Below are 24,719 nucleotides of genomic sequence, written 5' to 3' on the forward strand. Positions count from 1 at the left end.
AAGCAAGAATCTCCTCTTTGTCTAGACTTTTAAAATATCTTTTCATAGAACCAAATAAATTAAGGAATCTTTCCTTACTGCAAGTTAATTTAAAATCCAGATGGGAGCAGGGAAAATGCACATGACTGTGAGAACAATTGCAATAAGGTATAAATCCTAATAAATGCACCCAAGGACTTATGTTATGCTTGTGAAAGACAAGCAGGGAAAAAATCTTAGAAAACATGAGCTCATCATAATTTGGCCAATCTTCACTGGCAGATTTTTAAATACTTATGGAGCATATTTCATTGCTAGATAAAATTTTACAATTTTGTATTAAATTTCTGCATACCATCTGCCAACACTAGAAAACAGTAGTACTGTAAAGCAATAGACAATACAGAAGCTAACATATTCCACCTCCTCCTCAGATTTCTTGCCTCCCTTTTCAGTTTATTTCCCTCTACTAACATGCACAAAAATACAATAATGGATATAAACATTTGCCTAATCCCATTCTATTTGATTAATTACCTTTAGGTACATGAGAATCTACTTCTAATTCCTGCAGACCTGCCACCTTTCTTCCACAAAAGGGCCCCATCTCAAACTGATTTCTCCTTTGGTAGTAACTTTCAGAGATAGCTTTGCAAATAGCAGCAGAGGCCTGTATTGCACAGCAGCTGGTCACAAAGTTAGTGGGAAATTTCATGAGCTGGGTTTACTTTATCTTCTTGGTTCTCTACAACAGTGACACCTGAACCCCCTCCTGCCACCACCAAAAGAGGAGACTGCATACACACACAATTAAAAAATAAAATAAAATAAAATAAAAAAATAAAGGTTCAAATCTTGTTATTCTTCTGTTTATGGATATATAGGTATAAACTATTTTATGTGCAATTTCAGATGAAGAAAACCCGCTATAAAGCACCACTGTAATTTGGCTCCTAGCTTTTAAATTCAGGAATTAACATCTTAAATTGCTTCTCTTAAGACATGCACCACCTCCTGATACTCTATCTCTGGCTGTATCTGACTTTATAATTCTGGAATAAAATGCAAAGACAATGTTAAATATTTTTAATAAGATCTATACAAATCCAGATGTCTACCATATTTATATATAAAAAGTACAGCTTTACCATTTTCAGTTTATGTCGCAAATCCAAGATGCCAAATTAAATTTTGAAATAATATTTGTTAGGCTTTTTCATTAATTTGAAAACCAAACCAAAACCAACCCTGAAAGCAGAGACTACAGACTAGTAGAGTGATGTTGGGGTTTGATTTTCTTTGTTAAATGTCAGGCCCATAACACAGTGTTTGATTAAAGTCATGTGTGCTTCAGCAAAAGCAGTCCCACTGTGAATGTAACTGTATGTTTTAACTGCAGCAGGACTTTCTCTATAGAACAGATACAATAATCCAAATCCCAAACCATTGTGTGGTCTCTGTGCACCAAATTGACACTACAAAGTGGCCCCGAAGCAGCAAAATTGGCTGTGGGAGGTCTGCCCCAGCCCAGCGGCACGGTGCCAGCCCAGTGACTCCTGTGGCTGCTACCCCCAGATGCTGGCACAGGGGATGTAAACGAGAACAGAGGGGATGCCGCCACACCATCGTCATGCTTGCTGACCCTCAGATGTTCTGTTCCCCTGCCTCTGTCAGTGGATATTGCTTCCAGTCACCCAAGGACGTGCAAATGTGCTGGGGCACAGGCATAGCACACAGTAGCCCAACAGCAAATGAGTGCAGTGGTCAGTCATTTTTGTCTTAGTTTCACCAGGTTCATTCACAAGCAACAAGGGGATTGAACCATTTTTGTGGGAAGAAAGTAGCAGCCTTGTAGGCGTGTTACAGGGCAGACAGCAAGGCAATTCAGCACTGCCCATCTTATTTGGAAAATGTAATATGTGAATATTCTGCATGTTTTTCTCATAATGTACATTTTATGCAAGGCACATTTGTATGTAGCCTGTGCTGATAAGTCGTTAGTTCTTAGTGAAGATATCAACAAAATTTTCCAGGCTCCTTGAGTTTTATAATCTCATTCAGGCAAAAACAAACTAACTTATTTTTTATTTTTTCTAAAATGAGAAACAAGTATATATTTCCTTTCTAAATAACTAAATGAAACCCAGCCTTTCCTCAGCAGCTATAAGAAGTCTCTGCAGGAGGCTGAAAAGCCTTGCTCATTCCCGAAGAGACACTGTATTTTTTATTTTTTTTTATTCCTACAAAAGATCAGGATTAAAGAGACATTATTGAGTGTTTTCATTGAGGTTGACAACATTAGGACTCTTCTGCAGATCGAAACCTTTAGCCTCTCAGCTGTCACGCCAGCACCTCTGACAACTATAATTTTGTTTGGATGGTTTTTAAGAAATAAAAACATAACAGCCAAACCAAGCCAAAGTCAACAACAAAAAATCAACTGAGAAGCTTTCTGTCATGTTGGATTGTACAGGAGGAAACGAAAATGTAAGCAGACAATATTTGCGAAAGTAAAAGATTTCGCTTTTACCATTCTGAAGCGCTCTGAACTGCCCGCGCTGGGCTACTGGTGCCCCCCAGTGCCTGCGAGAGATGTTGCTAATCTGGGCACTGAAACCACACACGATTCACCTCTTCATCCCTTCTGCCCCTCAAAAACACTAAATATTGGCTAAATGTATAAATATGCAAGGAAAGAAAGAAAAAATCACATAGTCTCTTACTTTTTGAACTCTGACAGGCAGAAAAAAGCACCTGTTTTTGAAAAGCTGAAGACATATATCCTATTTTTTTGTGCTGTTAACATAGATGCAGCCCTGTTATTCTTAGTAGGAAACCTGAATATATCATAGTGGTGCTCATGCAGTAATAAAGCAAAACAGTAACTACAGAAACACAGATTCTCATTTTAAAAAATTATATGTTGTTTTTATGTATTTCTTCCTCCTCTCTGCAGCACCGGTAAGCCACTCCAGTGTATCTTTTTCTAATTCACATTTTTGTGATATATTTATCCTGAAAACTGCTTCTACTCAGCTCAGAGAGCTCCAGCAGCAGATGAGGACTGATGTCGCCTTGGTAGCCAGTATGGCCCCTGGGAGGTGAAAGCCGCCGCTCACTCCCATTGTCCTCAGAACCTTCAGTCTCCTTCGGTGATGGCAAGACTAGAGTGCACAGAGTTTAATCTGCCAAGAAATTGCTGTCAGGCATCTGCTAGACTCTACTCCTATTTTAGCAGATTTACCTGAGATAACAGGTAAATGGACAGACATAAAGGAAGGAGAAAAATGTAGACTGGTATTACCAGATTTCAACATAAAAGGCAGTAACTTCGTCTTTTAAATAACAAGCTGTATGTGTTTGGTGCTTTTTTGTTTATTTGTCTGTTGTTTTTTTTTTGTTTGTTTGTTTTGTTTTGTTTTGTTTTTGTTTTTGTTTTTGTCCATCATGAAGAAATTGATCTGGTCAGTCAGGAAAGAGAGCATGCTGACAATTTTATTTTCTGAAATGTGCATCTTCTAGTTGCCTTTGGTACATAGCAAGCTTGTGACTTTACTGACTACTGCCAAGTAAACCCTAACCTTTATTTTGGGGGAAGAGGTAGAAAGGAAAGGAAAGACCATATATAGTTCCTTGAAACATATCCGACCTGTTTTTTAGTGTTTTAAAGTCAAAATATGATGATTAACAGTGGAAAAAATGTAGATAACACAGTTGGAAAATGGCCATAATTAGGAAATCTGTTTATGAACTAGCAGCGATAGTATTTTTATGTATAAAATTAAGATCTTATTCAGCTGGAAAAGGTTACTGTGATAATCATTCAGAAGATTGCATTATAATAAGGCAGTTAGCATAAACTTGTCTATATTATGGCAGCTTAAATATTTTTCCAAATTCCAAAGCTACACAACTTATTTTTTCCCTGACAGCACCTCATTTGCAAAAGTATACATGTAATTGGTGAAACCTTGGCCTTTTGAAAATCTTTTGTAATCCTGGTTTTATTGAAGGTGATGGCAGCCACACTTATCAACCCAGCTTCAGGTCTACACTACAGTTGGTGGAGCAATGTCCAAAAAAACATTTTATTAGGAAAAACATGATCCAAACAGTTTTCTGTAGGAACATAATAAATGTATTGAATTGTTAAACTGTGACTTTTTAAATTATTATTCTGAGGTGCAAGACATGATCAAGATGAGAAATATTTGCATTCCAGAATGGTCCATGGGTTGGTGATAATGACAGTGGGATGGGATGAAGCACACTTTAGCTGCCCACATTGGTCACTGCAAACTATGGAGTGAAAAATGGACAGACATCAACACTCGTGGCAGCTCAGAATTTCTGACAGGTAATGAGTTTCATACGCATTTCTACTCTCCCCAACTTTTGGGCAAAAATTCCCAAGAAAGAGAGCACCTCATGAGAGTATTTGGTGAATTATCACTTTGGTACTGACAGCATTTAGCATGAAACTCCTGTTTTGCTGTGATATACTCCAGTCCCTGCCTCCCCGCTTGATTTGAAGAGAAAACTCCCATTGACCTTTGTTTTTGAGTTTGTAGTACTTCTGCCCGTATCTTTCTGCCCTTCCTTCCCTCTTAGTTTTCTCTTCTATTATATTGTAGATTTTTAAAAGCACTTGCATACACAATTATTGGCCAGTGATGATTGTGTAACTACACACTGAGGAAAGCCCACATGTGAATCCCTAAGAATAAGAGCTGATGTCATCTAAAAACATGTGCAGTTATTTTTTTCTGTAGCTCGAGCATAAATTGTTTACTGTTTATACATGTACCACTGGGAATATTAATTGCAAGTCCTCTCTCTGCCAGTCCGCAGACAATGTGTCAGCCAACACCTGTGCTCAGGCTTTTTGGCTTAAACATCACACCCCATGCTACCGCTTCTTGTGCTGCTGCTTCTCAGTTCAAGTCCTTGTATGTTGGCCAAGGGGCATCTGATGCACAGGTGAAATCTAAGAGCTCAGCACTGTCAGAAACCTTATTCCACAAAGTCCTGCAAGTTCTGTTCAGCAGAACGGAGACTGGAGTGCCTTCTCTGGGGAAATTCTGCTTCTAAATCGTGTGATGGAATTTTGCCTTATATTTGTATATGACATCAAAAAACAAATAAACATACAAAAACAACGCACTACACCAATCCAAAAAAGCCAGTTCAAAAAGGTCACAATATTATTATTGCACCAATCACTACGCTTCCTCTGCCTGTAATGGGGCAACGGCTCATGGGAGCCTTCCTCACCAAGGGACAAGGCCTTTGCTTTAATCCATTTCCTACTTTGTTTCGGTTAGAAAATGCTGGCTGAAGGGAGCAGCTCAGAGGTCAGGAATGTCAGTCTCCTGGCAATAACAGATTAGTGGGCAGAGAGCGGGGAAAGCAGCCACAACTGCAGCTTTTCAGACAGATACCGTATGTGGAAGTATTACACATCTCTTGCAAAACTAGGCTATTTTGAATGCGTCTTACCATGCCATTTTAGCAGTTCTGTTTCCAAAGTAGACACCTAATGGAAAGTCAAACCCGCCATGTAATTTTTGCTGCAATTATACAAAAAAAAATATACAAAGAGGATAAAATAGAGTGCTGTTAATTCTGAAGTGTTTCGTAATGTAATATTTAAAATCACTGGTAGGGAATGAAATGCTGGATTTGTTGGATTAGCTTTCCTGTCATACATGGTCTACATTTAAAAAGAAACACAGTGAAAATTTGGTGAGCTCTATGCACTTTTTAAAAAGGCAGGATAAGAAAATGTTATGTTTGATGCCATAAGATCATGTTAACTGGAACCAACACTTTCAAAACATTCAAAAGTATTATTTTTCTTAAGCTGAAGTTTCTAATCAGGTATTTCATCAGACATCTATATAACTGTATATAAATAGACATATATCACCACAAGAAATCGAAGAAAGAGCAAGAGATTACTATCTGAAAAGCTTACCACAGAAGAGTTTATGAAATGTTTGACATGAAGGCTGGATTTGCATGTCTGTTTCTATACAGATTGCTGTCATTCATCTCTGCTTTTGCAAAGATTTCTCAATAAGCTGTTAAACATCTACAATTGAATCTTCTTTTGAAAGTCTTTCTCATCTCATCAAAAGTAGAAAGTTAAATATAATAAAAAAAAATAGATTGGTTGCCTTTCAGTTTTATTGTTATATATACAGAAAAGGAATATTTTTATTTAAATTTTAAAAAGGAAGAAAAAATTAAATAAAAAAATGGGTTGTGCAACTTGCTTTTTGTGGTAGATTGTGTGGACGACTAATATTATTATATTTTCACAGGTATCAGAAAAGTTTTATTACTTAAGAGAAGAGAGTCTTAATCTGTTTTTGCTAACACTGTAATTAAAGAGTAATGGCAAACAGCTGAGATGAAATATTTATCTTAGGTCTATATTTACTTTTCATAACAGGCTCAAACACAACTCATCAGCTTTTCAAAAAATAACAATATATATGTTTACACACAAAACCTCAGGGGTCAGAAATTTGCTACTTCTTATACTTCTAGGGTTAAACAAACAAACAAACAAACAAACAAACAAACTGAGGAAAAGAGGATGATGGAGAGTAAAATTACCAGAAAATTACCAGAACTACTAGTCTGTCCCAATTTCTCTACATATCAACATTGATAAAGGAGTAAAAGAGGTAAGGGCATGGACCAAATTTTACTCTCTAAGCTTACTCTCTCTCTCTCACACATATGTTTGCAGAAAAGCAGATGATGATGAAAGCTTCTTTAGAAAATATATAAACTTAGGTCTGCAATTATCTGGTGGAGATGCATATTCAGTTTTAGTCCTCTTCTTCATCTTCACTAGGGCAATTTTATCTCTTTGGCTAGGACAGTTGTAAGATCTGAATGTGAAGAAAACAAGGAACACAGACTTGCTGTGAACTTTCAAGCTATTTGCTACGGCATGTCAAACTGGCTTAATGGCGAGACAGAGAAGGGCTGAGGTTTTCTGTTCTGTTTTGATGCCTGCATGTTAACCATAATGTTCTGAGTTGCATACCTTCAACCTTTTGCTGTAATCCCCAAATAAAGGCCAGTTTATTACAATACAAATAGCAATGCATTTTGCAACATTATCCCAATACCCTAACATTTGAGCCAGATATTTCAGATGGTTTGCATTGTTATAACAGACTCCAAGGAAACTTTACTTCCACTGAGACTAGAAATGCTGGCCAAAAAAATGAACCTGAGTCCTTTGTATTCATCAGAGCAGCATAGACTTGATTTGCGACTGCTAGTCACAAAGAGGAAAGAAACTCTGTCTTTTTCACTCCTGCAGCTGGAGCTTGGGGCTCCACACCACCCACAGCCCTGTGCACCACATCGCTGGTCCTTTCCCCAGGGCAAAATAGACTTCTGGGGAAAGTAGGAACTCGCCCACCCCCATGAGTTTTCTCCCTTTATTTTATCTTGTACGACACCGCAAATGGTGGGTCTCTTCCAGTCCACAAATGTTTCCAAAAATCTGTGAGATTTGGGTTCTACAGTTAACATATATTTCATGTGAAAAATATATGGGATATATTTATACACAATACGGGGGGGAGGGGGGGGAATGTTTTGTAAATAATTGTTTTGAGATACTAGAGGCCAGATACTATTAAGACAATGCATTTTTTTTTCTACAAAGCCTGTAAAGAAAACAACAAACAAACAAAACAACAACAACACTATTTCTTCTGTTAAAACCATCACTTTAAGGAAAGTAACAGACTGATGACGGTTGGACAACAACAGGGTGAAGAAACCTGTGATTTTAAGTTCAGGATATTCTGCATATACACATATGCAAGACAATAATTATTACCAAAGGATACAAAAGTAAATCAATAAATCACCATGACTTAAAGCAGAAATTTGCTACCTTCAATGCTCTGTGGACCAACTAGGTTCATAGCCTGGTGTGCTGGATATTCTACACGGGGTCTGGCAATACCCAGCTGCTCCATGACGCCATGGAGGAGCCTCTGAATGTCTGCTTCAGAAACCCTGTCCGGGGTCCTGGGGCTGTGGCTGAAAGCTGAAGCCCATCCAAATGCCAGCACGAACATCACGTTACAAAGCATGGCAGGTGTCATTCTGGTAGCCGCTTGTAGCCTGTGATAAAGAAAATAATATGATTATAAATGGAAGTGGAAAACAAGTCTGGCATATATGCTGGGAACACCTCTTCTGATCCCACCATTGCACATCATGGCTCACTACCACAGCCTACAGGGCCCGCTGAAAATCTGTGGGGCCAGAGGGAAACAGAAGGGAGAGGGTCTTCCCCTCTAAAAGAAAACAGTGAATTGCCAAAATCAGTTTCCTAATTCGCGTCTCCCTGTACCGTTCCTTACCCAGCCACTGCAGACAAGATGGATCCGCGGCTTCGTGTACCGAGCATCCCGCTCCCCACCCCCGTACGCTTGTTATGCTCTTGTGCAGAGCCCTGGGCTCGGCGCAAAGCTTTCTCCAGCTGGGAGCCGTGTCTCCTCGCACTGCCCCTAAACGAAGCGCTAGGGACAGCCGAACAGCCTGAATCCCGCTTTTATCTCTGCCTCAGGACAAGGAGCTCCATGTCTCGCATGCATCACCAGGAACAAAGAGGTTTCATTTGACTTCTTCGAATACCTTTCACCAAGCGGCTGCAGTGGGTAGCTTAACGAGGCACAAAACCCAAACAATAAAATCAGCACCACCACAACAACCCTGCTGTTGTCTCGGGCGGAATTGCAATCAGAGCGTTTTGTTCTGAGCGCTCCTTTGCCAGCGCGGTTAAAACGCGCATCTCCCCATCCCTTGGCACACGGAGCCCCCCATCCTCCTCCTCCTCCTCCTCCTCCTCCCTGCAGCCAGCACAAGGCACCTGAAAATGACTTTGAGGCAAAAATGGCCGAAAAAAAGCCACACCGGGACTGTTTCGCTTCGCGCCTGTGCAGGGCTCCAGCGCAGCGCTCTGCACCTCCGGGCTCGGGCAGCCGCCGGGGGGGGGGGTCCCGCTCACGGCCCCCCACCTTTTCCCAGCCCGGGCAGGGACAGCTGCTGCCCGCAGGCCGCCAGCCGAGCCGAGCCGCACTCACCTCCCTCCCGATCCCGGCGCGGCTCCGCGGCCGCGCATCCTCCGTTTGCAGCCCCAGCCCCCGCCCGCCTCCCCGGCACCTGGCGCTGGGTGGGGGCACAAAAAACGGCACAAAGCTCGGATGGAGATGCCCTATGGAAGATCTCCAATATCAGCTGAAAATAAGCTGGAAGCTGCTGGTGGATTGACCGTGCTGGAGGGATGTCACAAGGCTTATCGCCGGCGCTGTGCCCGGCTTCCCGCTGAGATTTCCCTTCCCTGGATAAAAGGATCCGCAGCTCAACGCCGGGCTGGAGCATCACGGGGCTGCAAGGCAGCAGCACAGCAAAATGCTCCGGGCGCAGGGCTCCAGGTTAAGCACATCGCAAACACCATCTCCAGCGGAGGTTAACAACAAGACAATAAAGGGATCTTGCTAAGTGAGGTCTGTCATTTAATAGCACTTAGCAAAACAATCATTTCTGAAGGCTATTTTAAGTAATAGCTGCTGGCGATGTCCTCCATTTCAGGAGGAGCGGTATCTACAGAAAACCTACGAGAACACAGCAGATGCAGGAGCTACCTTTGGATGCAGACAGCTCGCCTTTGCTTGGCCTTAGTGCATTTTTACATTTCAGTAGCTTGCAGGATTAAGCAGCAGAGACTTCTACTGGGTGTCTAGTATTTCTAACCCCTTTCTTCAAACCATGTTGACAAAAAAAAATAAAAGAATAAAAATCACGTATGTCTAAGCAGTTCTGGAAAATGTCTAAAAACAAAACTTACCACTTTCAAGTGATAGGTGATAAGCACAAGGGAAGGTTGTCACCTTGATGCTAAGGGATGGTATCAACCCCCCCTCTCTTTCCTGTACTTTAGGTCTACTAATTGAAGGCCAGCTTGCTTTCTCACTTACTTTAAAGCCTCATGGTTGCTTTAGTCCGGTCTTCTAGAAGTGATCCTACTTCCTGGCTTGCTTAGGGTCTCAAAACCATTAGTTAGTGAAGTTCTTTAACTGCTACCAAGTTAGCAATACTCATGCTCCCAGCACCCCCAGCTCTATAACAGCCTGAAGTACCAATGGAAAAAAACTGGGAACTTGCATTTTAATACCTCATGTCTCAGATAACTAAACCTAGAAACCTAAGGCTTCTGAAGTACAAGAAACGTCAGGATACTGATCAGTTGCAAATGGGTAGACTTCTGCAGAGAACTGTTGTACCTTGGCATTACACAAGAAAAATATCTTCCAGTATTTAAGACCATAGGGACGTTTAATCACGATTATTGAATCATGATTAAAGGCAGCAACATATATTCACAAACCCAAAGTGCATATTACACTCCTTGCATGATGGCTTAAAATGGACAGCATGAAGAATAATTCCAACTATGAACCCCTGATCAGCAAAGCTCCACCCAAAACAAAGGATGCTCCATCCACAATGCAGTCAAAGCCACGAGTACCAAATATTTTGAATACTAAATCAACAGAAAAACCTCACCCTTTCAAACACCAACTGGCATAGCTGCTTACTATTATGGAAGTGATCAGAACTCATTTCATTCCTCACGTCATTACTTCTACCTCCTTCTGTCCTATTTTCATCACATACCTCTTTTCCCTTTCACCAGCTGTGAGTTTGCAGCTACCTTCCTAGGACTTCTCAGCTGAAATGATACAAAAGGTGGTGCTCTGATGGCTGTATTCACTCTGCTGTCACTGCCAACTAAAGACAGAGTAGGAGCATATAGCTGAGAGCAGGGAGAAGTAACTTCCTCCTTAGATGATGGTGAACTGTTACATGGGCTCTTAACTTCATGAAGCTCACCCATTCAATACTTAGCAGTAACACGAGACAATCTTGTTAGGACCCTGTAGTGGCTGTTTACCTCCTCCTGTTTTCCCAATGTTAGATTACAACAACACTGTAGCAACAGCAGGGCAACTCATTTGGGCCTCAGCTTTCCATGAGAGCTGAAAGAATCCAGTTTGTGAATCGGTGGTTATGTGAGAAGGGGAGGGGGGAACAGAAAGCAATGAGAGTAAATCCTTTCATTAACACATCACTTTAAAAGCCTACTCTTGCTAGGTTATTTTATATCATGCCTTTTGCTGGTAATGAGAATTACCAATACGTATCTCCTGATAAACAACCAGGAGAGCCAGAAGTCATTTGACTTGAGCACTTTCAGACTGACTCATTAAATCCCACAGTCTATATGACAACAAAGTCGTATTTCTAAGTCGCTAAAGAAGAATGGGCTCAGAAAAGGGACAAAAACCATGGTTTTATTAAAACCAAAAGCATCCAGTGCTTTCAGCTCTTGTATTTTGCCAATAAAGAATTTGCACATACAGAAAGCTAACAGTTTAAGTGTTTACTCTTAAATAATTTTACAACCGATGACAGACAAACAGTTTTCATTCCAAGAAATGTAAACATTTGCTTGTGCAAGTCAACTTTTAACAGACTATGGCTTCTTACATTCATCTCCCTTGCAACATAATCAGCATCTAAACTCTGCTTCTGCACCATCTAGTTCACACTATCATACAGCTCTAAAAATAAGTTAAGATTATCTTTTTGTACTAAAACATTTCACTGCTCACAACTGAAGATACATAGTATGTATTGCAGAACACATCACCTGATGAAATATTAAGACTTCCATTGCTCAAATAAACAGCACATTTTCCAGTATTTGTACATGTCGAAATACAGTTCATTTACTTAACAAGAAAACTGTACTCCCACTTTACTCCAATGGAAATTAAAAATGTCTCAGAAGTAGAGCTGGTGTAAGGTCCAACTTAAATATCAGAGTAGCACTACAATACACTTGAAACTATGAAGTAAAGAAAGCAAATGTACCAAGATTCATCAAGTTTTTTCTTCACATCTGTTCAGTTTAAATGTCTGAGATTTTTTTTTTTTTTGTGAACTGGTATTTAGTCTAAATGCTGCAGAAATTGTTTTGTGACACGCAGCATGCTTTTAAGAAGCTGAGGTAATCAAGTACGAGCTTTAATGCAAACATTTGTAAAAACACGCTTAAAAAAAATCAAATCCATTTGGGTGAACTAGCAGTTACAGAAAAGCCTAAGTTAAAAAAAAATCTCAACATAAAACCAAAATTGTTATTTGTACAAGTCTATAACTTGTAAATCAGAAAACAAAAATTTATTTTTTTCCAAAGGTTATCCAAGTTACGATAAGCCCATTTAGCAATCATATTAAATCTTATAAGTCTACTGGTTTTGCAGTTGGTAGCAGTTTCACTTTAGATATTGGATTCTTTGGAGAGCCTCTATAACGAAGTTTTTCTTTTCCTGGAGCATTTCTTGCAACAGTAGTTTTTTCTGGAGCAAAACCTGGAATATTTACATCTGCACTAACTTTTAAACTAGATTTCACAGTTTCATGATTGGTTAGATCTTCCAGAACAGACTTCGATGGAAGAACAGTCTCTTTCTGTTCGTAGATTCCAGTCGTTCTTACAGAAAGATCAGGATTATCTGATGGATTTAGACATCTATGACATGATTTGGATGTGAAGTCAAGCTGACTATGAGATGCAGAAGCTTGGTCATATGTACTTTCACTCCTGAGTGAAAAAGCTGTGGAATTCTTAGACAGCTTTTCTGCACAGTAGGAGAGTGCAGAATCACAGCTCAAAGATTTAACAAGTGGTGAACCAACATCATTACCTCTAACCATCTGAGAGCTTACAGATCTTCTGTTAGCCTCCAATAAGGAATTTATTCTTCGTACAGACTGTCGAACAGGAGTACGCTGGAATTTAAGAGGTGGTTTAGATTTACTTGCAGAACTTGGATCATTTAAGGAAAGCTTGTTGAACCATTGTATGTGGTCAGAAACAGATGATGTTTTAGTTGAAGTTCTATCAAGGTTTTCAGCTTGCGAGTATTGGTTGCCTTCACACCCTGATTTAGGCAACTGCAGAGCAGGAAGCTGTCCTGACCCAGAAAGTTTAGCAGTATTTTCTTCTAAATTACAGCATTTTAATACATGGTTTTCAGATGTTTGTGAATGTGTTAACTCTATTTCCTCTTTTCTTTCAAAGGAATCTAATTTATTTATGCCATTTTTTGCTGGACTGTTCTGCACAGATGATTCATCTTCCCTGGCCTGTACTTCTGGCACAGGAAGTTGTTCTATTATATTTTTTACATCTGGTTTTTGGACCTGAAGTTCAATCTCTATAGAAGTTTTGAAGCTTCTTTTCTCCAAAATTTTACCTGCATCTTTGTTTGATTGTTGTTTGTCAATAGCGTAAGATTGGTTCCGTTGGTGGAACAGATCTCTGGAGTCTGCAGTTGCTAGACTTCCAGAAAGTTCAGCTGCCAATTCTTTCTCTGGGCTGAGCCCTGTGAGACACAGAGTTTCATGTAATGTTTCACCTGGTACATTTGTAAAAGATGACTTTGTATCAACTATCAGACTTTGAAGATTACTTCCAGATTCAGAGAAGGCTTGTTTAACTTTCAGTAATGTTTCAGCAGTCAAATTACTTTCTTCTTCACAGAGTTTTAATCTGTTGTCTTGTTTGTCTACAGCTGTGGGTCTGTGTTCATCTGGAACAACTGGTGGCTTTCCAAATACAAAAGCAGGTTCTGAAGAACTGTTTCCTGTTTCAGCGTGTCCTGGCAAAATTCCCTCATTGCAGCTGATCTCCTGCGAATCTGTAACAGTAGGACTATTCCATGACATTCTGTGAACTACTTTATCATTGCATTTTGGAGTTAACAAGTTTTCTTCTGACTTGCTCACATTCTTTGAACCTTAAAAATAAATATCACAGGTGTTTATGAATAAGGTCTTACAATTTAAAATGACCAGTATAGGCAAAATTCTTGCTTAAAAAAAAAAAAAAAAAAAAAAAAAAAAAGAAGCTACCAAAGCAGCAGGTACCATTATACCCTGAAGTTTCAGGTGTGGAAAAAGAGGTCACAATATGAAGAACTAAAGTCACATCTCATCATGCTTAACTAGCAGAAGACTAACATTCATTAAAAACACAAGAAGCTTGAGCTAAACCATTTTTCCCCCAGGAGACACTGACATTCAGTGAGCTTTTACCTTACTAGCTAGAAACACACCAACTGTTTTTATACCTCCTAGCATAACATTACTTTTGCTTTACAAATGTTTTTCCAGTGTAATACATCCTGAGATATTTACCTTTCCTACAGACTTTTTCACTGATGTAAGGGCTGAAGAGTACATCTCTTTTTGCACATTCATCTGTGCTTTCCAAACCTTGTTGACTTGCAAGACGCCTTCCAATATTTTCAGATCTATTACCAACTGCACATCCCGATACAATATTCTTAAACAAAAAAAAAAAGTTAGAGCCTTATATAAACTTGTAAGTTTGGAATCTCATTTACAGATGAGCCATTAGAAAAAGGCTGTACAAAATAGCCATAGCAGCTTTTTTCTGGTCATACTTCATCTTTCCTCAGCTCTCTGTAGACCTAAGTAGTGAAAAGCCTGCCTACAGCAAGGCAGGCTTAACCACACCCTGAATATAGTGATTGTGTGCACAGCCTCTGTAAAACAAGGGGTTCAAGAACTGTGAGAACTACTGATCAGTGTTTTCACTCAAACTGTCAGGTAAGCTTGCTCTACCTCAAAAAGGTTGGTGGAGAACCAGAAGGGAAGAAGCAAGGAAAAAAATATAATGTCACAAAAAAGATGTCCATCACCCAGTCAACAAATAAAATCTGCCACAAAAACAAACAAACAAAAAACCACACAACTCAGAAGTGATACAAAAACAATTGTTCACCATCAATGATTGATGACCAGCCAATCCCCAACTATTGGCTACTTTGAAAATATTTCCTCTCAGTTGTATCACTGAGCATGACATTGTAGGACATGGAATATTATTTTGGTGAATTCAGGTCAGCTTTCCCAGCTGCACCCCATCAGCCTCTTGCACCACCACAGACAAACCCGAAACAATAAGACAATCAGTTACTGCTATGGAAATAAACCTACAGATTCTTGTACTTGATAGCAGGTCTACTTGTGCTGTGGTCCTACCATTAGCAATTAAGTCCTTCCAGCTAGTGAAAAGCAGTGCCCCAAACTTTATAACATTAAAATTTGTACTGTAACAACAGCAGCATACTTACGTCTCTATTGCTTTTCCCCAAACCAAACTTCAAGCGTAATGACCTACGAACCATCTCTTTTCGGCTAATCTTTGGAGAAAAACAACCTGTTTTTCCTGATTCAGCCCTGGAAAGACAGAAGGGAAAAAGTAACACAAAACTCTTAAGGAGAGGAATGAAACCATCCTTATGCTTATTTTATTCCCTCTGGTTTGAATTCTTCTATTACCTTCATGCCAAGCTTTTTTAATAGGCCCAGGAAAGTTCTTTTGAGGCCTTTATACCAGATCTTATTTTGAGTCACATTTTGCCACATATAGTGATTTTGAGAATACTATAAAGATTTCTTATGATTTAAACCCACAAGTATAATTTTGAAAACCAAAAGAAGTTTTAACACTTTATCACAAAAGAGTTCTAGATCAATTTGCTTTTTGCTTCTGAGTTAAGGCAATTACCTGTATAACTTTTTGTTTGCAAGTCTTTTACTTCTTCTGTTCCCTGTACTAGACAAATGATTTTCACCACCAGTTGAAGGAGATAATGAGGTTTGAGATGACTCAAGAGACACGGAAGGGCTTGCTTCAAAGTGAACTACAGAAACAAAATACATGATCTTAAAATAACCACGAAGTTTTCAGATAAGGACTTCGAGATAATACACTGAAAAAGAGTCTTAATAGAGTACATACTTTGCTTATTTTCTGCAATACTGACTTGAAATTATTTCAACTTCTGCTTTTATTTAAGTGAGGCTGGTGCTTGTAGCAGCCATAGAAGTTGGATTGCAAGTAAATGCATGCTACAGAAAAATAAAAACTTCAAGCAGCAAAGAAAAAAATGAAGGCACTATACCTGATGCTGGTGTCAAGCTGTTGTTGAAAATGCTACTTGGTAACAACTCAAAAGCAAAATTAGGCTTAAAAGATCGCCTCTTCTTGCTGGACAAGCCCTGAGAGCAATCAGCTGGAAGTTTACGCTTGGTACTTGGAGTAAGAACCACAGGAGTCACTGATGAAAGGACTGAAATTAAGAAAACCAAAGTTTTCAACAACAGCTTAAAAGGGTGACAGTTTACTAGTGACAGGTTTGTGTTTTTTGTATGTTTGTTTGTTTTTTTTTAACCCCAAAAAGAGGTTGTAAAAACTTAGCAAAAGTGCATGCATTTTGAACAGGCAAAAGCAGCCAGGTACAGCCATTTGTTGGTGGAGGCTTTTTTGCTCCCCCTCCCCCCCCTTTTTTTTTTCGCATATAAGCTAGAGTACCAGAAAGGAAAATCCAAAACCACATAGTAATAAAATATAGGTATTAGAAAAAAGAAGTTAAGTATAGTCATTTTTCTGTAAGTTTGAAAGTAAAAGTGAAAATTCATTCTCAAGATAAAGTATCGCACTACTGCACTGAAGCCTTAATGTGCATTAGATAAAAAGCGCAAATTCTAATGCTAGAACCATAGCGCACTGCTGCAGTGATTATAGCTGCTCCAAGAACTAAACTAAATGCAGTATCCTCAATAAAATGCAACTATATTCCAAGTTTTACCCAATTTAAACATAATCACTTATCTTCAGTTCAAGCTCTAGAGCTTCTTTGTAGAATATAGTGTACAAATCCAAATGATACTGCATGCGCTTTATTTAGTACAAATATACCGGTACCTACCGCTTCTGTCTTGCTGAGGGGTAGTGGAGGGTGTTCTGTTAGATTTAAATTTATTCAATGCTCCACTAACAATATCTGAAATGCAAGACACACCAAGCAAATCAAATTCAAATATGAAATTTGACTTGCTCTAGTTTCAACTGAAATTTAATTTGTATTCTTTCAGAGATATAAAACAAATCACTTTAAATGGCTGTTTTATGTACAGAAGAAACCTAAAGCCTTTTTTTGTTGCTTTCACAATAACTTAAATTTTTTTTCCCCCTTTAAAAAAAAAAAAAATCATGCAAAGGCAGCAAGTTTTTTTCGTAGTGAATTCTACTGGTCAATATAAAGAGATGCCTTCTTGATTTCTTGTAGGCACACCCAGAAATTATCCATTGAAGACTTTCTCACAGACTTTACTGGGCAGTCCTCTTGTACTTGAAAAGCACTTTGGGCAGAGGCCCAAATACAAGTATGAAATTTTCATCTTTTCATCTTGCTTTTCCATTAATAATTATTTCCTTTTTTTTTTTTTCTGAGAAATTAATCCCAGTAGAACGTATGCATGAACTCTTATTGGTTTTCCTGCTTTTAAGAGAGTAAACCAGAATCATTTTTATTACGTGCTACTGCATCCTACAGTTGTATTTCCATATATTCATTGCAAAGCTCAGCAAACTATAAGGCTGAAGTAGTTCTTTTGTAGTGTCCGGTGTCAAGAAGTTTTTCAACACTCATATTTGAAAGAAGATGAAGTGTAGTAACGCTATGTTCTATTATATCTGGAGAAAGAGTAGAAGCTGACTCCTACCAGGATATATTCAATAGAATTTACAAATTCTAGCTGCTGCTTCCGAAAATTTGAACATTCATGAACATTTACCACTTTGCAACTCTGGAAAATCTTGCTACTTCAAAGAAACAAAAAAGCATATTACACAAAAGCTTGCCTTGGCTAAACATATACAGTAGTAAAGTGTTAATGTCAACTGTTGTCAGGTTTAATATTCCAAGTATATGAGCTAAATATATATTCATATATTTATAGCAATACATACAAGATCAGTATAATAATTAGAACCAAGTCTAACAGAACAGAAACCATTCAGTTAACCAGTTGTCCATACTGTGGACATTGTCCATATTAGCTCAAACAACCTATTGAATAGCTATACTACAAATAAAAGAACAAATCCATGATAGAGTGGAAAATAGTCAGTAAGAACTCACATTGAGTTTCTACAAGTGGGTAGCTTTAGTGCTTTTCTGCTGCTTAACAAGAACGTATTCTTAGTATTTTAATATTAGCAGACATTCTAATGACACGCATAGCTTCTTAGTTTCAAGGTAATACATCTTTTTAAAAAGTGTAATGTGTAAGTCTCAACGAAATTCATACAGTTCTTGCCTTATTTATGCATTACAACAACAAAAAAAAAAAACCACAACCAAAACACCATCTTCTCATCCATCTAGGTTTAAAAACAATTAAGCCTGGAGCTGTTAAAAATGAGAAAACAAAAGTGTGTATAAATCTGTTACATCTGTGTTGCCTAAAAATGAAAGATTAAAACTAAAAAAATCCTTACTGGGTTGGTTTAAATTTCACTGAAACTAATTTGATTTATCCTCTATTAAGTATATTAGAGCTCAGTAATAACGTATCGCACAAACGAAAAACGATGGCAGGCAAGTGATTAGAAGTTAACGTTGTGGACTGAGAGAAAAAATAATGATTCATAACCTGCATATATGTAAGATACGCAGATTTGATAGTGTATTTCCCTGAATTTCTTCATCCCATACACAAGATACACAGTTGTGACAGTGCTGTCATACTACTAGCTCTTGAAGGAAGACATATCAGCATATTATATCTGATTTTTTGACAATTTCTAGCTTACACAGGAGTATCGTGCTTCTAGAAGTCTAATTTGTTAAGGGTCAGCATACCTAAAGTTGCAAAAAAACTTTCAGTCGCTGAAGCTTTCACACGACATACCTACCCCCAACACTTCGGTGCTTCCTCCTCTTACATTCACTGGGAGATTCATTTTCACTGTCTTCATGGCCCCTCAGTGAGGGAGTAGACTGAAAGGCATCAACACCTAACATTGCAGGAATCTTTTCCAAGATAAATTCTGGTACCTGTCCTGAATTGGTTAAGAAATATTTTTTAATATTATTTAAAAAGCTATAAGGAAAAAACTGTATACAAGTACATGCAAGATGACATTCTGATAAACGTTTATCACTTACCAATTTCTTCTGCATGATCAATAAATGTCTGCACAACAGCAGCCTGCAAGCGAATTTTTTTTTCTGTGGTGGTTGACATCTTTTCACTTTCGTTCACATGCAAGAGGTTGGGAGCAAAAATCACTGCCAAATTGCTGCTATCCATTCTGTTTTCATTGGATCTTAATGAGACAAAAATATTTCTTAATGCAGATTATCAGGACATAAGCACTACAGAGAGAAAGGCCAAATAACAAACACAGTTGAAAAAAAATGCAGTTATTCACTTGGGTACTCACATTACAAAATTAATGTGTATGCTTCTGTACCCTAGGCTCGGTATCTGTATGACTGTTACTGAATTCAACGTGTTATACATACCTTGCACTCAGAAAAACTGATGGGTATCAGATTATGTTAGTTTCATGAGTTACCCCTTTTGCTTTCCAGAGTAGGAAGAAATACAGCTATGAAAGACTGGAATAGTCTCCAGCATAAGAAGGTTTCATAAGAAAACACTTTGGATTTATGAAGACCATGCCCAACTTCTAGTAAATGACTGCATGTAAGAAAAATTTAAAGTCACAGGAAGTTACAGCAGTTGCTTGAAAAAGAAAGTTAACCTAGCTTCAAGTTGCTTACAATCATTTTAGGGACACTGACCTTAGGGACACATTTCTCAGAAATTTGAAAAAGAACCGCAAAGCTTCAATTGTTCCGTCTGTCATTAAACACGAAAGCAACATAGTTGCAGTTTTCTTCTCGTTTCCTAGCTGCTGAGCTTTAAAAAGGCCTTCTTGCAGATGAGGTGGAAGGATCGGTTCTGGCAGCTCTCTGAAGAACTGTTTAAGAAGCCCTGCAACATCACATGGTAGCGCAGCTGACAGGCAGTTTTCACCTTGATCCAGTTTACTCTGAAATTGTTCAGAAGAAATGAAGTCTTCAACGTACTGTCAGATTTCTAACTTTATGTATTATTCTCTAACCTGTATCAGAAAAAAGACTGTCTGATCTTCCCCATTTTTTACTTTTAGCCTTGTCACGCTTTACCTAATTACACTATCTACAAAAAGACACAGATGATGTTATCTGATAACTTGTATTTATTTACTGGTTCTCCCCTGTACATATCCTTCTGGGAGAACACTGTTAAACAAATACCCTCAGCATCCAGTATGTATACCTGCTAGCAGATTTGTTCAGTCACAAGTGTGTCCTGTCGTCCCCCCCCAAATCTGGAAAGCTGAACAATTTCCCAGGAGAAAAAAAAAGTCAAGTCTGCCAGTTGCTGCACTAGATGCAGCAACTCATTTCTAAAGCAGATAATGTTACCAGTCTACTTCCAATGTTAGAACTCAGATATGACTGAAAAGCATCCAAAAAACTACGATGTACAGATGATCAAGTGAAACACTAATAATTAAAAAAAAAAAGCTTTAGGGAATACCTTTAAGGCTTTGATACGAACAAGAGATCCAGATTTTCTGAAGAGTCCTTCAGTATTAATATGTTCTTCCAGATACTCACAGGCATCAACCAGAAAACTAAGGAAAGAAGAGCAACATACTTCTGACCTTCAGAACATATTTTTCCCAGAAAAACTGCTTTATAATAAATAGATAAAACTTAATACATAGGATTGTTTTCCCCAGCAACAATAAAGAAGCTGTGGATCCGAATTCCCCCCCATCTAATCTCTATTTCCCTCCTCCCCCAATTGAAACTATTGTTGTTTCCCTATAATATTTAACAGATGTGCAAAAAAAAAGATACCCCACCCTCCCCTTGATGAGTACACTATTATTTAGATTTACACTTCTTTGCTCTCTCTCATATATACAGTGTTAATTTACCTGGGAATATACCCATATCCTGGCACAAGTGATTGTGGTAACACATGAAAAGATACTCCAAAGATCTTACCCTATAAGATAAAACTCAGTGTTATTCAAAGACTGACAGAATTACCAACTACTTATTACAGAAATGCACGTAATACCACAGACTACAGAGTACTCTGTGGTATTTTTTTTTTTGTTTAAAAGTAGTTTAAACAAAAAGAAAGCCTTTCAAATATGAGATATTGCCAGGAAAAACTTTCATCTCTAAATACATGAGCCCATGTTGATTCTAGTTACACATAACAAACTAGATTGCTGTGAAATAATAGAAAGCTTTTCTGCAGTATGTTTTGCATATTTTATTTCACAAGGAGTCAGTTTTGCTATAAGGCCACAAAATTGGTAAGGGTATTTATCCACAGACTCTTCTGGAATCACATCTCACTTTTTCAAATTGACAAAATCCCATTTTTCTTTAATAAGTATAAATAAGTAAAACCAAATCAACACAACTTTGAAACAACCTTAAAAAAAAAAAAAAAAAAAAAGCAATTTTTCTCATCATCTGAAGCAGTCAAGACTGATGTTTCAGGAAGGACTGTAGAGAACTCTCCTGAACTTCTGCATTCAGTTTTACAATAGTTTCACCTCACAAGATGACATCAGAGCATTAAAAAATACATAATGTCTTCAGTTATTATTACTGATGAGCATCTACAGTGTTTTTTTGGGCCCTTTTTTATGTTGTTTTCTTTTAAACATTTACCTGAGGTGACTGCACAGTTGTTTCAGTTATAGAAGCTCACAATTTGATTTAAAAATACAAGTTATTTCTTTACCCTACCTCTTTTCTATTTAAATTAACAGAAAACATGAGCAAGCCTCCCCCACCACCTCCCATCCAAAAGGGCCTGATCAGTCCACACAATATTGTTGTTATCAGAGATGAATACAAATTCTCAGTCATTTCTGCCCGAAATTCAAAGTGCTGACCACATTCAGACAACAGTTAATCAGTAACTAACCAATCCATGAGGCCACCTTTGGCCTATCTATCCTCCAGAAAACAAACATCACATGACAGATAAGGGAAATGAAGCAACATATGCTTCTGTCATCGTATTCCAGATTGCTACCCTTGAGTACAAAAGAGAGCTTAACTCCAATATATAATGTTTTTCTGTATTTATGAGATGTTTTAATAGAGAATTCCAGCAACTTGCAATTCTATATTTACAATTCATAACTGATATCACTCACTTCACTGGGTTTTGGCTGGCATATCAGAAGTCATGATTTGTTTCAAGAACTGAACTGAAACAATGCCTGTTCCTTTGAAATAGAATAGCCCAAGCAAAACAGATGTTGTGCTCTGCTTTTTCTTACCTTACTCATTTATTATTTAATTTTCTCCCTCGTATATTAAAATACTACAGGAAGATTTACAGACATCTTTTATCATGATGCACGTACATACCTATTCAGTCCATATATTTCTTCCAGTAATAAAACTAAAGTCTACATTCATATTGTTGATTTTGACAAGGGGGAGGGCATCCATTCTAACTTTACTCTCACTCCCTCGTTTTTTGAGTGTTTTTGCAACATCTTCAGTTGACGTTGACCAAGGGTTACCGCAGCACTTTGTAACGCCTTCACAGCAACGGAAGCAGTCTTACAGAAAGCCCGTGCTGGGCACACTCGGTTCTGGGCCGTATCCGTTGCACGGGGGTCTCGGTTAGGCTCTGACAGGGGCCACTTCCACGTTTTATGAAGCAGGTTCCAGCAGGGAACCTACACCCAGCACCGGCCCTGAAGCACACGGGGCCGCCACCGCCCAGCACAGCGACGAGAGCACCCGCGCCCCCCCCCCCCCCCCCTTGGCGACGGCCGCCCCGAAATGGCGGCGGGGGCTCGGGACGCGCCGCCCTCGGGCCACCACCGCCGCCCCCCTACCTCCGCGGCCGTCGCTCCGTGCGTCCTGGCGGCCGGCGGGCAGCTGCCGCCCTTCACCTTGATGCCATAGGAGGCGCGGAGCTCCTGCAGCACAGCCAGGCGCTGCACGCCGCGCCGCCGCTCCGCCATGCCGCTGCCCTCAGGCCCAGCGCAGCGCCATGCCCGCCGCCGCCACCCCGCCCGCCGCCGGGCTCAAACCCAGCGCCGGCCCCGGCCTCGCCTCCCATTGGCTGCCTCCCGTTCGAAATCGGGCCCCGGCCGCCCAACGGCTGGAAGGGGTTGGGCCGGCAGCGCCTGCTTCGTGCACCGCCTCCGGACGTTCGCGCCGGCTGCCTCAGCGCCGCCTCAAGCCCCCCAGCGGCGAAGCGCGGGCGTTACCTCAGTGCCTGCCCGCTGCCACGGTCACCGCCATCGCCACCGGCAGGAGGGGGCGCCCGGGGGACAGGGACAGGGACGGGGCTGCTGCACGACACGACACGACACGAGACGACACGCGAGCCCTCCTCTCCTCCCAGCGTCCCCAGCCGGCTCCCGGCACGCGTCACCCACCTCTTTTGTTTGTTTTCAAATAAATCCCTACTTGAAACGGCAAACCGCAGCGCTTCCGCGACTGGGCTGAATTCTCAAGGGAGGGAGGAATGCAGGGTGTCAGTGTTGGCCATAGTGACACTATAAATGGGGAAAGAAAACCGTGAAGATCTTCACGCCCACTTTCACCACCGATGCTACTTTGTCCCACATGAGCATTGCTGCGTGCAGAGCCACCTCCCCTGGCTCATCACTGTGCACAGGACCGCCGTTACTGCCGGGCACAGTGGCAGTGTCACCACCAGCACCGGGGTTGTTTGTACTGTCTAAACTTGGGCTTGCTTACCTATTCCTCACTGTGTCCTCACACACCTTCCCTGTATAATAAATAGCAGGTTGGACGTGATTTTTTCTCACGTAAAACCCCAAGATTTTGATTATGGATGTCAAAATCATTGTGTCCTTGAGCACATCTAATAGTCCTGTAAATGTGGTATATATATAAAATGTGGTATATATATAAAAGTGTAGTCTAAGTAAGTATTATTATCTGTCCTGGCACTTCATTTATGTGACAATAAGAAATTCCAAACCCTGAAGATACTTCACTGATAAGAATTACAAGAGTAAAAGTAATAGATATAGGACCCCATCCTTGCAAATTTTAACATTACTCTAGTGAAATATATCAAACACAAAATAGTCTCATTTACTTTTCTCATTTACTCATTTTTACTTTCTCATTTACTGGCCTGAGTAAAGATGAGATAAATGAGTAAAACAGCCCAAGTTTAATATTATAGAATATAAATTAGTTTATTTATAACACATACAAACACAGTTTGACTGTAGATGCGATGATATAAAAAATGAATATTTCTCAAGGGTCCCACAACAGGGAAAATCTCCAAGAAATAAAGTAGATATCTTAGAATTTAATTTAAGTAATCACCATCCGACTTAGTTTTCTGTAGTAATGACAAATTACACAAGAGGGAGCTGTGATCTGATAAATATTTTTTAATTCCATGTAAAATCTTTTCCATTCAGAATTCACTAAGAAAAAACACATGATGATAGTAAGTGTTGCATTTAGGGTTCTCTGTTGTCATCTAAAAAGTGATGGAGGTCTTTTTTTATATATATATATATATATATATATATATATTGCATTAGATAGTACTGTGGCTTTAAGTATTTTGTCAAAAACATCAAGTATTTTAATATCCTCTAGGTGACTATTTTAACACATTTCTGCTTTATTTACAGTTAGAGA

The 24,719-nt window shown here is 39.3% G+C and overlaps 2 protein-coding genes across 7 annotated transcripts in view; both read right to left on the reverse strand.

Annotated features, from left to right (window-relative positions):
- LOC309878968 (neuroendocrine protein 7B2) overlaps positions 1–15,350 on the reverse strand; it is a 35,270-nt gene extending 19,920 nt beyond the window's left edge. The window contains exons 1-2 of one of the 4 annotated variants that reach the window (XM_082762181.1): positions 15,255–15,350; positions 7,910–8,142 (exon numbers count right to left, since the gene is read on the reverse strand). In XM_082762181.1, the coding sequence (XP_082618307.1) occupies positions 7,910–8,123 (214 nt within the window). In that variant the 5' untranslated portion in view covers positions 8,124–8,142; positions 15,255–15,350. Of the gene's footprint in view, positions 1–7,909; positions 8,143–8,893; positions 9,069–9,107; positions 9,119–15,254 lie in introns of those variants that run through there. The other 3 variants (XM_082762183.1, XM_082762184.1, XM_082762182.1) reach the window with 3 other exon arrangements.
- Positions 11,358–23,115, reverse strand: ARHGAP11A (Rho GTPase activating protein 11A). 3 transcript variants are annotated; one of them, XM_082762178.1, is made up of 12 exons: positions 22,916–23,115; positions 20,972–21,042; positions 20,566–20,662; positions 19,782–20,032; positions 19,140–19,300; positions 18,887–19,033; positions 16,896–16,970; positions 16,089–16,256; positions 15,692–15,827; positions 15,255–15,360; positions 14,293–14,440; positions 11,358–13,892 (listed from the first exon to the last, which is right to left on the reverse strand). In XM_082762178.1, exons 1-12 carry the CDS (start codon positions 23,042–23,044, stop codon positions 12,331–12,333), a joined length of 3,051 nt encoding a protein of 1,016 aa, XP_082618304.1. In that variant the 5' UTR covers positions 23,045–23,115; the 3' UTR covers positions 11,358–12,330. The 3 variants fall into 3 exon arrangements, with proteins under 3 accessions (XP_082618304.1, XP_082618305.1, XP_082618306.1); XM_082762179.1 differs by lacking the exon at positions 16,896–16,970; XM_082762180.1 differs by lacking the exon at positions 20,972–21,042 and having other exon boundaries at positions 22,916–22,947.
- Between the last annotated feature and the right edge of the window lie 1,604 nt (positions 23,116–24,719).

This window comes from Aythya marila (assembly GCF_965140915.1).
Source record: "Aythya marila genome assembly, chromosome: 5".
Taxonomy (NCBI): domain Eukaryota; kingdom Metazoa; phylum Chordata; class Aves; order Anseriformes; family Anatidae; genus Aythya; species Aythya marila.